The following is a 14,113-nucleotide window of genomic DNA, read 5'->3' as shown; positions in this document are numbered from 1 at the left end:
TGTCTGGGGGGAGCACTGTAAATAAAGCACCCTGTGCCCACCCAGCCCCTTCCTGCTCCTGGCACCACGGGGTGTCACAGGGACCCCAAAGTCCCCCCCTGTGCCCCATCCACGGCCAGGTCACACCTACATCCCGATTTATTGTCCAGGCCAGAAGCAGCTCTCGGTGCTGGGGGGGGCAGCAGCCCCGGTGACACGGGGGGGGCAGGAGTGGGGGCCGTGGGCAGCCCCGGCGGTGGCAGAGCCCTGCAGGGCAGCGCTGGGTGCGGGCTGGGGGCACATCCAGGGCCGTGCCCGCGCTCAGGGCAGGCTGGAGCTGCTGGCGGTGCTGTTGCGCTTCTGCAGGCAGCGCACGGCGCTGGGCACCTGCAAGCCCGATGTCACCTGGAAGCTGCCACACCACACCTGGGGACACAGCAGGGGCTCAGAGGGAGGACCCCAGCGCTGGCAGCCCCCCAGGACCCCCCACCCTGCCCACCCCTTACCATGAAGGCCGGCAGCACTGGCTGGGAGAACTTGGCCTTGAAGGTGTGGAGCAGCTGCTTGGTCCGGGCGTTGTAGAAGGACAGGAAACCTGTGGGAATGGGGACACGGTGGGCACGGGGCGGGCACGGGGCGGGCACAGGGCCTGTGGTGGTGACAATGGCCATGGAGGTCACAGTGGCTATGGAGGTGACAATGGCCATGGTGGTGACAATGGCCATGGAGGTGACAATGGCCATGGTGGTGACAATGGCCATGGAGGTGACAATGGCCATGGAGGTGACAATGCCACATTGGTGCCCATGGAGGTGACAGTGGCCAGGATGGTGCCAGTGGTGGATGTTGGTGTCTATGCTGGAGTATGGACATGCTGGTGGCCATGGTGGTGACAATGGCCATGGAGGTGACAATGGCCATGGTGGTGCCAATGCCACACTGGTGCCCATGGAGGTGACAATGGCCATGGAGGTGACAGTGGCCATGGTGGTGACAGTGGCCATGGAGGTAACAATGGTCATGGAGGTGACAATGGCCATGGAGGTGATAGTGCCCATGGAGGTGACAATGGCCATGGAGGTGACAATGGCCATGGAGGTGACAATGGCCATGGTGGTGACAATGGCCATGGAGGTGACAATGGCCATGGAGGTGACAATGCCCATGGAGGTGCCAATGCCCATGGAGGTGCCAACGCCACACTGGCACCCAGGGAGGGGCCAACGCCCAGCAGCTGCCAGCCCCAGCCCAGCCCAGCCGCACCTTCGTGGAAGTTGCAGTAGACACCGATGCAGTCGGGCACGGGCACGTCGAGCGCCTTGGCCTTGTTGTTGTGCTTGGCGCTGAAGCTGACCTGCAGCCAGTTGTTGAGGTGCAGGCACCACGATGCCGAGGTCTTGCCCAGCTGGTCGAACTTGCCCAGGCTGCGGTAGGCCACGCCCACGCCGAAGGCTTTGCTGTCCCGGTCGTAGCGCACCTCCCAGTAGTGCTCGTCCCCGTCGATCAGGGTGTCCCCTGGGGCACGGCCACGGCTCTGCCTGGGGCACCCATGGGTGCCCTGTCCCGTCCCCACCCCGCCACGGTGCCCCCCTGCCCGCCTGCATCGCCCCCTCTGTGCCCCCTCCTCACCCTCATCCCCACATGCCCCAAAACCCCACATCCCTGGGTGCCCAAACCCCCACCCCTGGGTGCCAAACTCCCACACCCCTGGGTGCCCAAACCCCACACCCCTGGGTACCCAAACCCCCACACCCCTGGGTGCCCAAACCCCCACACCCCTGGGTGCCCAAACCCCCACACCCCTGGGTGCCCAAACCCCCCACCCCTGGGTGCCCAAACCCCACACCCCTGGGTACCCAAGCCCCACACCCCTGGGTGCCCAAACCCCCACACCCCTGGGTGCCAAACCCCCACACCCCTGGGTGCCCAAACCTCACACCCCTTGGGTGCCAAACCCCCACCCCTGAGTGCCCAAACCCCCACACAACCCGTGTGTTCCTCTCACCCACACCCCTGGGTACCCAAACCCCACACCCCTGGGTACCCAAACCCCACACCCCTGGGTACCCAAACCTCACACCCCTTGGGTGCCAAAACCCACACCCCTGGGTGCCCAAACCCCCACCCCGTGTGCTCCTCTCACCCACTCCCCTGGGTGCCAAACCCCCACACCCCTGGGTACCCAAACCTCACATCCCTTGGGTGCCAAAACCCACACCCCTGGGTACCCAAACCCCCCACCCCCGGGTGCCCAAACCCCACACCCCTGAGTGCCCAAACCCCACACCCCTGGGTGCCCAAACCCCACACCCCTGGGTGCCCAAACCCCACACTCTTGGGTGCCAAACCCCCACACCCCTGGGTGCCCAAACCTCACACCCCTTGGGTGCCAAACCCCCACCCCTGGGTGCCCAAACCCCCACACAACCCGTGTGCTCCTCTCACCCAGCACTGTGTAGGACTCTGCGGTGAATCGGTCGCGGCCCCCACGGCCCAGGGACATCCTCTTGGGCGACTGCACCACCCTGGCACACGGGGACAGGGCAGGGTTGGCACTGCCAGGCCCAGAGGCCGTGCTGGGGGCCCGGGGGTGGCGTTACCTGGCAGGGGAGTTGGCAGGGGAGGCTGTCCTGCCCTTGCCATCCTTCTCGCGGGCCTTGACGTCCTGCACCTTCCCGCCCGTGGCGTCCCACTCCACGCTCAGCTCCTCCACCCGCAGGTTCTGGTGGCACGTGCTGGCATCCAGCCGGAACATGAACGCTGGGGACAGCCCCCGTCAGCAGTGCTGCGGCCCCACGGGTGGCACAGGGGCACACGGGCACCTGCCACCCTCCCTTGGGACCCACCTCTGGTCTCCAAAGTGACCGGCTCGGAGAAATCGCCCGCCACCGCCTTGTTACACGCCCGCACCCGAAAATTCATGTACTTCATGTCAAACTTCAGCCCTGCGGGCACAGCGGGGTCGCAGCACGAGGAGGGCACTGCCACCCCCGTGTCCCTTACAGAGCCTGGGACAACACCAGTGCCCGCCCAGGGCCGTGCCCTCACCAGTCAGGGTGTACTCAGTGCCCTTGATGCCCTCGATGACCATCCAGGGCTGGTCCTCCTTGGCACGGGGGGGCCCCTCGAAGTTGGTCCTGCGGTACTCCAGCACGTAGTGGTCGATCTTGCTGTCCTCCTCGGGCATCCTCCAGGCCAGGGTCACACAGTTATCGGCCACCAGGGACTCCGCCAGGTCGATCTCGGGGGCGCTGGGCACTGCCCGCAGGAGCAGCCGTGCCAGTGTCCCCCCTCGCTGTCACACAGGGCTTCCCCAGCACTCCCGGGCACCCCCAGGGCTCAACAAGTCACATTCCTCAGGCGTGGCACCCATGGGACCCCACCCCATGGCAGCCAGAGACCCCCAGCACGGCCCTCACTGCCCCCCTGGGCACAGCACCCAAACCCCTCAGCCCTCCACCCATCCCTGGCACCTTCCTGCCCCTCTGGAAAGGCACCCCAGGCCTGGCACTGCCCCACCCCGTGCCCCCCTGCCCTGGCAGTACCTGGCAGGAAGGCGAGGCCCTGCAGCAGGCGCCGTTCCTGGGCGAAATCCACCATCAGGTGGCTCATGTTGTCACTGACCTTGGCCTTGAGCGACAGGCGGAAGGCCGGAGCCATCGTCACGCTGTGCCAGGACAGGGGACGGGGCTCAGTGGGGCCAGGCACCCCCCCCGTGCCCTGTGTGACCCCGGGGAGGGTGGGCACAGCCACGCCAGCACCCACAGGGCCACCCCAGCACCCACAGGGCCACCCCAGCACCTTGGGACCACCCCCTGTGGTGGGAGGAGGAGAAAGAGGAGGAGGAGGAGGAGGAGGAGGAGGATGGGGGTTAGTGGGGGGCTCGGGGGGGCCGTACCTATCCTTGATCTGTTTGGCCGCCTTGTGAGCGCAGAGGGAAAGAGGAGGAGAAAAGCAGCAGTGAGGCAGCAGAGCCGGGCACAGGGAGCACATGCGGGACCTGTACCAGCTGTGGCACCCAGCAGGACAGTGTCCCTGCATCCCAGAGCATCCCCAGAGCATCCCAGAGCATCCCAGAGCATCCCAGAGCATCCCAGAGCATCCCTGCATCCCAGAGCATCCCAGAGCATCCCCAGAGCATCCCAGAGCATCCCAGAGCATCCCAGAGCATCCCTGCATCCCAGAGCATCCCAGAGCATCCCAGAGCATCCCAGAGCATCCCCAAAGCATCCCTGCATCCCAGGGCATCCCAGAGCATCCCTGCATCCCTGCATCCCAGAGCATCCCAGAGCATCCCAGAGCATCCCCAGAGCATCCCCAGAGCATCCCAGAGCATCCCCAAACCATCCCTGCATCCCTGCATCCCAGAGCATCCCAGAACATCCCTGCATCCCAGAGCATCCCAGGGCATCCCTGCATCCCAGAGCATCCCAGGGCATCCCAGAGCATCCCTGCATCCCAGGGCATCCCTGCATCCCAGAGCATCCCAGAGCATCCCCTGCATCCCAGAGCATCCCCAAAGCATCCCAGAGCATCCCAGAGCATCCCAGGGCATCCCAGAGCATCCCCAGAGCATCCCAGAGCATCCCAGAGCATCCCTGCATCCCTGCATCCCAGAGCATCCCAGAGCATCCCAGAGCATCCCCTGCATCCCAGAGCATCCCAGAGCATCCCAGAGCATCCCAGAGCATCCCAGAGCATCCCCAAAGCATCCCTGCATCCCTGCATCCCAGAGCATCCCAGAGCATCCCAGAGCATCCCCTGCATCCCAGAGCATCCCAGAGCATCCCAGAGCATCCCAGAGCATCCCAGAGCATCCCCAAAGCATCCCTGCATCCCAGAGCATCCCAGAGCATCCCAGAGCATCCCTGCATCCCAGAGCATCCCAGAACATCCCAGAGCATCCCAGAGCATCCCTGCATCCCAGAGCATCCCAGAACATCCCAGAGCATCCCAGAGCATCCCAGAGCATCCCTGCATCCCAGAGCATCCCAGAGCATCCCTGCATCCCAGAGCATCCCAGAGCATCCCTGCATCCCAGAGCATCCCAGAGCATCCCAGGGCATCCCAGAGCATCCCCAAAGCATCCCAGAGCATCCCAGGGCATCCCAGAGCATCCCCAGAGCATCCCAGAGCATCCCTGCATCCCAGAGCATCCCAGGGCATCCCAGGGCATCCCTGCATCCCAGAGCATCCCCAAAGCATCCCAGAGCATCCCAGAGCATCCCAGAGCATCCCAGAGCACCCTGCACCCCACAGTGGTACACCTGGCACAGCACCTCCCTGGCACAGCACCCCATGTGCCCCCAGTGCCCCCCGTGGCCCTGCCATGCTGCCCCTTTGTGTCAGGAGCAAGGGGGGCCCTGGGGTCACCCCGGGTGCCCACGCTGCCCCCAGGCCCAGCCAGCCCAGCAGGCAGAGAGAAGCGGTGCCCGGCCCAGGGGGACATCGAGCAGGTGGCAAGGGGGGGTCAGGACACCCCCAGAGTGGGGACAGCCAGGCAGGGCCACCCCTGGCACGGTGGGGACCCACCTGGGAGAAGTCCTGGTGGTTGGCCGTGCCCAGGGCCTGGTTGGCCGCCTCCAGCAGCTCCTCGGAGCTCTCCAGGGCCTTGGAGCACGCCGTGAGCTGGGCCTGGCAGGGAGGGAGGGCAGAGGGGCAGCGCTGGGCGGGTCCCGGGCCGGAGGGGCACCGGGTCTGGGGCTCACCTGCAGCTCGTAGGTGCGGCTGGCACGTTCCTGCTTGATCTTCATCACCATGTCCTCCTTGAGCTCGGCCAGCAGCACGTAGAGCGACTCGAACTCGGCCTCCAGGTCCTCCTGCGCCCGCGCCGAGTTGGCCTGGGCACAACGGCGGGGCCTGAGCGGGGGCTGCCCCCACGGGGCCCCGGGGGGCGCGGGGGGCCGGGGTACCTCCACGTTCTGGATCATCTGCTTGAGGGAGTAGATGAAGTTCTGGATCTCCTCATTCTTCACGGCGAGGGTGGTGATGATCTTGCGGAGAGACTCCTGCCCGGCGCCCTGCACCGGGTGTCAGTGCCCGCCGGTCGGTGCCCCGGGCCCCCCGCTCCCCCCGGGGCCGTGCCGGGCCGTGCCGGGCCGTGCCAGGCCGTGCCAGCCGAGCTGCCGGGCATGGCGGGGCCGATGACTTGGCAATGTGAGTGTGAGTGTGAGTGTGAGTGTGGCAGCGCTGAGCCCCCTGATCCCTCCGTGCCCCCCCAGCCCTCCGGTGCCACCCTGAACCCTTCAGCCCCTCCATCCTCCGCACCTGCGCTCCTCATCCCTCCTTCTCCATCCCCACCTCCTCCCTCCCTCCCTCCCATCCCTCCATCCCCACTTCCTCCATCCCTCCGGCCCTTCTTCCTTCATCCCTCCTTCTCCATCCCTCCCTCCCTCCATCCCTCCCTCTCTCCACCCTCCTCACTCCATCCCTTCATCCCCCCCCCGCCCGCTTCCTCCCGCGCCCCGCCGTGCCCCGCCATGCCCCGCCGCACCCCGCCGTGCCCCGCCGCGCCCCGCCGCTCCCGGGGGCCCCGGGCCGTACCTGGTCGCCCATTCCGGGCCGGCCCCGCCGCGCTCGGCCCCGCCGCCACCAACAAAGGGGGAGCGGCGCCCCCGCCCCGCCCCGCCCCGCCTGGCCACGCCCACTGGCCCGGCCACGCCCACCCCGAGGCACGCTGGGAGTTGTAGTCCAGGAGCGGCGGCTGCGACCCCCGCGGGGGGAGGGACATTGTCACACTTCCCAGTGCAGGAATCCGAACCCCCCCAGCCCAACTCGCCGGGCTGCTCCAGGGGGATCAGAGGAAGTCCCCACGGAGCTCCTCCCGAGGCTGGAGTGGTGCCGGGATCAAGGTGGAACATGAGGAGGTGCTGTCACTTGTCCTCGATTCGGATGGTGTCCCACAGCATTGTCCCCATCCCTGTCCAAATCCCTGTCCCCAATCACATCCTTGTCCCCCATCCTTGTCCCCATTCCTGTTCAAATCCCCGTCCCCAACTGCATCCCTGTCCCCATCCTTGTCCCCATCCCTGTCCAAATCCCCATCCCCAACTGCATCCCTGTCCCCATCCCTGTCCTCATCTCCCAAATCACGTCCTTGTCTCCATCCCTGTCCCCATCCCTGTCCCCATCCCTGTCCCCATCCCTGTCCCCAATCACATCCTTGTCCCCATTCCTATTCAAATCCCCATCCCCAACTGCATCCCTGTCCCCATCCTTGTCCAAATCCCTGTCCCCAATCACATCCCTGTCCCCATCCCTGTCCCCATGCCTGTCGCCATCCCTGTCCCTGTTCCTGTCCCCATTCCAGTCGCTTTCCCCGTCCCCGTCCCCATCCCGACATCCGCCCCATCCCTGCCCAAATCCCCGTCCCCACCTCTGCCCCCGCCCTGGTCCCGCTCTCTGTCCCTGTCACCTCCCCCGTACCACAGCCGCCGGAAGCCACAATGTCACGGTGGGCTGGCCCGGGTGACATCGCGGAGGGCCAGGAGGCTTTGGGGACAGCGACAGTGTGGGGACTGGCACCACTTGGGGACGCGGCCCCTCGGAGGGGGGGATGTGGCAGCTCGGGGTCCTCATCCCCCTCCTTGGAGGTGAGTGGGGGACAAGGCTGGCTGGGGGGACAGAGGGGACAGCACAGGGACCCCGTGGCTGTGCTGTGGGGTTGGGGACAGGCCAGCCAGGGGACACTGGGGGGGCACGGGGCTGAGCCCTGTGTGACAGATGGGGCAGGAAGGGGGAGACCAGAGAAGGGCTGAGGACACAGAGGGAGGGACAGACATGGGGACAGAGGTGGGTGACACGGCTGCGGCAGGGGGACAGGATGGAGCAGGTGAGGATGATGGATGGATGGATGGGGGGACATGAGAAGGGGACAGGGCGGGGGGCAGACAGCGGCAGTGGGGACAGGAAGGCGACAGCGGTGGGGGACAGGATGGGACGTGTGGTCAGAGGTGACACGTGGGCAGCGAGGCTGGAGTGTCCCCGTCCCCCACCCCACGGGTGTCCTGGGGGACCGTGGGGCTGGGGGTGCCATCCATCCCCCCCAGCAGGCGCCCTGCGGGTGACCCAGGACCCGGGCGAGCTGCAGGTGACCACGGGTGGCACGGTGGCCCTGCAGTGCCAGGTGGAGGTGGCCGAGAGCGAGGCCCTGCTGCGGATGGAGTGGGTGAGGGACGGGGCTTTTGGGGTGCTCTGTGCCACCCGCCTGCGCTTTGGCACCCCCCTGCCCCTGTCCCCCTGTCCCCGCCGTGCCCCGGGGGTCCGGCTGGCCTGGCACCCCCCCCGGGCCACCCTCAGCCTGTCGCAGGTGCAGGGCAACGACAGCGGGCGCTACCTCTGCCGGGTGACCCTGGAGATCCCCCGGCACGGCTCCGCCACCGGCAACGGCACCGAGCTCCGCGTCACCCCCGGTACTGCCCGGGACCGCCCGGGACCGCCCGGTACTGCCCGGGACAGCCCGGGATGGCTCCTCGGCGGGGGGCGGGGGTATCTGGGGAGGTGGCACCGCCGAGGGGCTTCGGGAGGGTCACTGAGGGTCACCAGCGGGGTGGGTGGGGTCCCTTGGGGGACATTTCTGGGGGGTTTTGGGTGGCCACAGTAAGGAGGGACAGGGATGGGGATGGGGACAGGGATGGGGACAGGGATGGGGACAGGGACGGGGATGGGGACAGGGATAGGGATGGGGACAGGGATGGGGACAGGGATGGGGACAGGGATGGGGACAGGGATGGGGACAGGGATTTTGACAGGGATGGGGACAGGGACAGGGACGGGGACAGGGATGGGGACAGGGACATCTCTGACTGCTCTCCCCTCACAGCAGCAGCCCTTGAAGGACATCGGGCAGGTAACTGTGCCCCCGCTGTCCCTGCTGTGCCCTCCACCCCGCACCCCCATGTCCCCGGGGCCGGGGGTGACCCCGCTGGCTGTGCTTGCAGCGCTGTGCTGGGGGCTCCTGGGGGGCCTGGGGGGCACCACCCTCCTCCTGGGGATGGCACTGCTCGCCCACCGCTGCTGTCACAGGTGCCCAGGTAACTCTGTCCCCAAACTCCCCTCAGCAGTACTCCTCACATCCTCCAAACGCCCCCATGCCCACCTGTACCATGTTCCCCTAACCCCAAACCCCCCTGCTCGCCCCCCCACCACCATCCCCTACTCCAGGGCACCCCGTGTGCCCCCCGAGGGTCCTGGCTGACACAAGTGACCCCCGGCAGGCGCTGTCCCCTCGGACACGGCCATCTACCTGAACGTGGTGTCCCTCTCGGTGCGGGACCCCCCAAAGCTGCCACCCCCCGAGCCGGGGATCAGCCGGTACCAGCGGGAGCTGCAGCGGGCACGGGGCCCCCCCGCTGCCCCCCCGGCCCTGAGGGTGCCCGCTGGGCCTCACACCCTCCCCCGGCTCTGCCCTTCCCCAGGAAACCCCCCGAAAAAGGTGTTTGGCAGCATCCTGTCACCCGCCTCGGCGTCCTCTCTGTCCCCCCCCGCCCCGTGCCATCCTGTGCCCCTCCTTGTCACTGTGCCCGAGGGGTGACAGCGGCCCTGGAACCCCTCGTTTAGGGCAAGTCTGTTGTCCCCTGGCCTCTTCCTTGGTGTCACACGAGGGCTATGCTGGGGGGTGGGTAGCAAGGGGGGCAGTGCCACCAGCCCCTCACCGTGGGTGACCCCAGGCAGTGCCACCCCGTGCCGTGCCCGTGGCTGGGGGCACTCATTTCGACCCCCCCCCATTCCTGGGGATCCTTCACGGTGATGAGACCAGGGTGGGACAGCAGTGGCAGTGCCATCACCGTGTCCTGCCTTGCCCAGGGACACCAGAGTTGGGCACCAAGATGCACCAAAGCACTCATTCCTGTCCCCATCCCCATCCCGTCCCATCCCATCCCATCCCATCCCATCCCATCCCATCCCATCCCATCCCATCCCATCCCATCCCATCCCATCCCATCCCATCCCATCCCCATCCCATCCCTTTCTCCCCCCCATCCCCATTTCAGTTCCCCACCTCTGTCCCCATCCCTGTCCCTGATCTCCCCATCCACATCCCAAGATCTCCTCCCCAAATCCCCGTCCCCAAATCCCCCGCGGAGGCATCACAGCGTCACTGCCCCGATGTGACAGGGTGGCTTTAATGGGGGGGGTCCGGGGGGCTCAGAGGGGCTGCACGGCCACGGGGTAGAGCAGGGACAGGTGGCGGGCACCGCGCACGGGCAGTGCCCGGGCCGTGTAGTGCCCCACGGCCGCGGGCACCGACGGGAAGGCGGCCCCGGCCCGGCCCAGCGTGAAGTGCTGCTCCCGCGTCCGCGTCAGCTTCACGTGCACGAAACCCTGGCTGCTCCTGCGGGACGGACGGGAAGTGGGGCACGGGAACTGGGATGGGATCCACGGGATGGATCCATGGGGTGGGATGGGATCCATGGGATGGGATGGGATGGGATCCATGGGATGGGATTGATGGGATGGGATGGGATCCATGGGATGGGATGGGATCCATGGGATGGGATGCGATCCATGGGATGGGATCCATGGGATGGGATCCATGGGATGGGATCCATGGGATGGGATCCATGGGATGGGATGGGATCCATGGGATGGGATGGGATCCATGGGATGGGATGGGATGGGATCCATGGGATGGGATCCATGGGATGGGATGGGAATGAGGATGGGGACAGGAATTAGGAACAGGGTGGAGGCTCGGACAGGGAGGTGGACAAGGATAGGGATAGGGATGGGGATGGGGATAGGGTGGAGGACACCTGGGATGGGAATAGGAATGGGAAGAGGGACTGGGAATGGGGATGAGGACTGGGATGGAGACTGAGGCACAGGTGTGGACACTAGTGGGGATGAGGACAGTAATGGGGACCCCATCCAGAGCAGAGGTAGGGGGTGGCACTGCCCCAGGTGAGGGATCCCGGGTCACCTCCCGCCCGTCCCATGCATGGCCACATGCCAGCACATCCCCACGGACACTGGGACAGCCAAACACGGCAGGACCCTGATCCACCCCCACCCCGCCGGCCTGGCACGGCCTCCCTGGCAGGGCTGAGCCCGGGGCCGTGCCCGTGCCCCCACGCTCACCTGAGGGACAGCGAGTAGTCCTCGGGGCTGGTCTCGCAGTCCCGCACCAGGAAGCTGCCCTCGCGGCACAGCGCCAGCAGCGTCTCCGCGCCCGCCCGCCCGATGGGGCCGTGGTACCACCTGGGCACAGCGGGGTCACACGGGCACCCCCTGTGCCACCGGGGACCCTCCCGGCTGCTCGGACCCGTCAGCAACGCGGGGCGCCCGCTGCGGCCTGGGGAGCCACCCACACCCCACGGGGACCTCCTGTGCCATGGGGCACCTTCCACGGCATGGAGGCAGTCAGGGCGTTGGCACCCAAGGGAGTCGGAGGGGTAACCATGCCATGGGGCACCCAACCATGCCATGGGGCACCCAAGCACACCATGGGGCCCCAAACCACACCATGGGGGACCCAACCATGCCATGGGGCACCCAACCATACCATGGGGCACAATAATGCACCATGGAGGACCCAACCATGCCATGGGGCACCCAACCATGCCATGGGGCACCCAACCATACCATGGGGCACAATAATGCACCGTGGAGGACCCAACCACGCCATGGGGGACCCAACCACGCCATGGGGCGCCCAAACACTCCATGGGGCACCCAACCACACCATGGGGGACCCAACCACGCCATGGGGCACTCAAGACCCTGTGGAGCACCCAACCCCATGGGGATTCACCCAGGACATGGGGCCTTCCACACCCCCTGGGGACCCATCCATGTCAAGGAGCCACACCACGGGACACCCTTGACCCCACAAGGACCCACCCGTGGGACCTCCTCCTCCCCAGCTTTGCCCCCGTGCCACGCGGTGTGGATGCTGGTGGTGCCACGCCACGGGATGCCCCCCGACTCACGCCTGCTTCTCCAGGGGCAGCGAGGTGTCCACGTGCCTGGGGCTGGGGGGACAGCCGGGCCGGGGGCCGCCGGGGGTCTGGGGGGAGGGTGGCACCCGCCGGGACAGGCTGGGGGAGCGCTCGGGGCTCTCAAACTGCACTGCAGGGACAAAGGGGTGTCACCCACCCACCCTGCCCGCCCCCTCTCAGTGCCACAAAGGGGCCAGGAGTGCTCTGGGGGGATACCCACAGGGGTGGCAGGGGTGAGAGCTGTGGGTGCCAGGGGATGTTGGGGGGACCCCAGGGTGCTGGGGGTGCTGAGGGCCAGGACTGATACCCATGGAAGCTGCGGGATGTAGGGTTGGGGGACCCTGGGGTGGTCCCCACAAGGAGGAGGGAGCCAGGAGGGGCACCCAAGGGTGCTGTGCTTCCCCCGAGGTGGCAGCCGGGGACTGTCACCTGCGAACGCCCGTGAGATGTGATCCTTCTTCCACTCCCAGGGCTGGTCGTACTCGTCGGCCGGGCGCTCATCGTCGCGGGGCAGGCGGCTCTCTCGGGCCGGGGGTCCCCCCGGGCCGTCCCCGGCCGTGTCCCACTCCTCGGAGGGGGTGTCGTAGAGTTGGGGACCCCTGCGCGGCCGCACCCGCCGGCCCTCGCCCTGCCGCGGGCACCCTGGGGATGGGGAACGGGGCGGTGGGAGGCGCCCGGGACCCCCGCGGGGTGCTGGGGGTGCCCGGGGTGTCACCACCCACCTGTGGCCTCCTCGTCGCAGCCGCCTTCGGCCGCCGGGTCCTGCTCCCCCTCGAAGGGCTCGGAGTACTCGCTCTCCCCTGGGCCCTGCGGGGAGGGCTCCGGGTGGGACGGGACCCCCACTGTCCCCCCGGCAGCCCCCCGGTCCCTGGGTGCCCTCACGGGACCCTTGGGGCTCCCACATCCCCGACAAGGGTGTCCCCAGCCCCGTCCCCACTCCCGCCCAGCTGGTCCCTTTGTCCCCCAGCCCCTTTCCCCTTTCCCCTTCCCCCTCTCCCAGTGACTCCAGCCACCCCCCAGTTTCCTCTCCCAGTGACCCCAAATCCTCCCTGGCTGCCCCTCGACCCCTTGGCTCTCCCCGGTTCCCCATCCCGCTTTCCCGGCCCCCATCCCCGTTCCCCATCTCCCCCCATCCCCTCCGCTCCCCAGATCCCCCCGTTCTCCGCTCCCCCGTTCTCCCCGCTGCCCCATTACCACCTGCCCGACCCCCCGTTCCTCCCGCTCCCGGTGCCCCCCACCCGCTGCCCCCCCGTACCCCTCGGTCCCTCCGCCGCCCTCCCCGCTCCCGGCGCTCGGCTGCCGCTCCCGCCCGGTGCCCCCGGTACCCGCCGCTGCCCTCCCGGTGCCCTCCCGGTGCCCTCCCGGTGCCCCCCGCCCGTACCTGCTGCAGGCAGCGGGGGCCGCCCCCCGGCCCCGCGCCCCCCACCCGCACGAGGCGGCGGCGCGGGGAGGCGGCGGGGCCGCGGAGCGCGGCTCCGGGGGCGGCGGCGGCGGGGGCACCCCCGGGACCGCTGTAGTCGGGCTGGGGCGGGCGCGGGGGGGAGCGCCGGGCCCCCCGGCCCAGGTACTCCCGGAGCCACTTGGCCATGGCGGGGAGCGGCACCGGGACCACCGGGACCCGCCGGGACCCCCCCCGCCGCCGCCGCCGCCGCCGCCGCCGGAGCCGCTTTGTGTCGCCGCCGCGCGCGGCGCGGACCGGAGCCCCCGATCCCCCCCCGATCCCCCCCCGATCCCCCGCCTCGCCGGGGGCACCGGCACGGGGGGGCGAGACCACCGAGGGGACACCGGCAGGGACAGCGAGGGCGACACGGCGGGACCCCGCGGGGCTCATCCCCCCCCCCCGCGAGTGGCGGGGGGCACCGGGACCCCCGAGTGACAGCGGGAGAAGGAGGGGGGGTCACCGGGACCCCCAGACCCCACGATGGGATCCCCTCCTGCCACGGGGCTGGGGGTTGCAGGGTTTTGGGGGGAACAAGGACCCCCCCCAGCTCTGTCACCCACCCCGGGGAGCTCGTCCTGGGGGGCACGGGGGGCTCTGCTCCCCCTCTGCCGCGCGGTTTGGGGGGCTCAGACACCACACTGGGGGCAGGAGGTTGGGAGCCCCCCAGCCCTGCCCCAAGTCCCCTCCTGGCATTGTCTGTCCCCAGAACAAAGGTCCCTCTCGGGGTCCCTCTGGGGTCCCACCCGGTGCTGGG

General features: G+C 68.4%; 3 protein-coding genes across 3 annotated transcripts; 1 reads left to right on the top strand and 2 right to left on the bottom strand.

The window, feature by feature from the left end:
- Positions 1 to 120: 120 nt before the first annotated feature.
- On the bottom strand, positions 121 to 6,659 carry FSD1 (fibronectin type III and SPRY domain containing 1). Its single transcript, XM_030256736.4, has 13 exons — positions 6,523 to 6,659; positions 5,892 to 5,999; positions 5,688 to 5,819; positions 5,512 to 5,613; positions 3,878 to 3,900; positions 3,525 to 3,646; positions 3,028 to 3,237; positions 2,826 to 2,924; positions 2,580 to 2,739; positions 2,425 to 2,504; positions 1,243 to 1,494; positions 486 to 574; positions 121 to 405 (listed from the first exon to the last, which is right to left on the bottom strand). Exons 1-13 carry the CDS (start codon positions 6,532 to 6,534, stop codon positions 301 to 303), a joined length of 1,494 nt encoding a protein of 497 aa, XP_030112596.2. The 5' UTR covers positions 6,535 to 6,659; the 3' UTR covers positions 121 to 300.
- A 740-nt stretch (positions 6,660 to 7,399) lies between these two features.
- On the top strand, positions 7,400 to 9,511 carry LOC121468081 (uncharacterized). The gene is made up of 5 exons (XM_072919234.1): positions 7,400 to 7,571; positions 8,031 to 8,390; positions 8,801 to 8,827; positions 8,919 to 9,011; positions 9,195 to 9,511. Exons 1-5 carry the CDS (start codon positions 7,535 to 7,537, stop codon positions 9,509 to 9,511), a joined length of 834 nt encoding a protein of 277 aa, XP_072775335.1. The 5' UTR covers positions 7,400 to 7,534.
- Positions 9,512 to 10,082: 571 nt separating this feature from the next.
- On the bottom strand, positions 10,083 to 13,751 carry SHD (Src homology 2 domain containing transforming protein D). Its single transcript, XM_032743805.3, has 6 exons — positions 13,300 to 13,751; positions 12,641 to 12,725; positions 12,348 to 12,560; positions 11,910 to 12,048; positions 11,059 to 11,178; positions 10,083 to 10,312 (listed from the first exon to the last, which is right to left on the bottom strand). Exons 1-6 carry the CDS (start codon positions 13,747 to 13,749, stop codon positions 10,126 to 10,128), a joined length of 1,194 nt encoding a protein of 397 aa, XP_032599696.3. The 5' UTR covers positions 13,750 to 13,751; the 3' UTR covers positions 10,083 to 10,125.
- Positions 13,752 to 14,113: the final 362 nt, after the last annotated feature.

This window comes from Taeniopygia guttata, chromosome 28 (genome assembly GCF_048771995.1).
Source record: "Taeniopygia guttata chromosome 28, bTaeGut7.mat, whole genome shotgun sequence".
Taxonomy (NCBI): domain Eukaryota; kingdom Metazoa; phylum Chordata; class Aves; order Passeriformes; family Estrildidae; genus Taeniopygia; species Taeniopygia guttata.
This window is presented reverse-complemented; position numbering and strand designations above follow the sequence as displayed.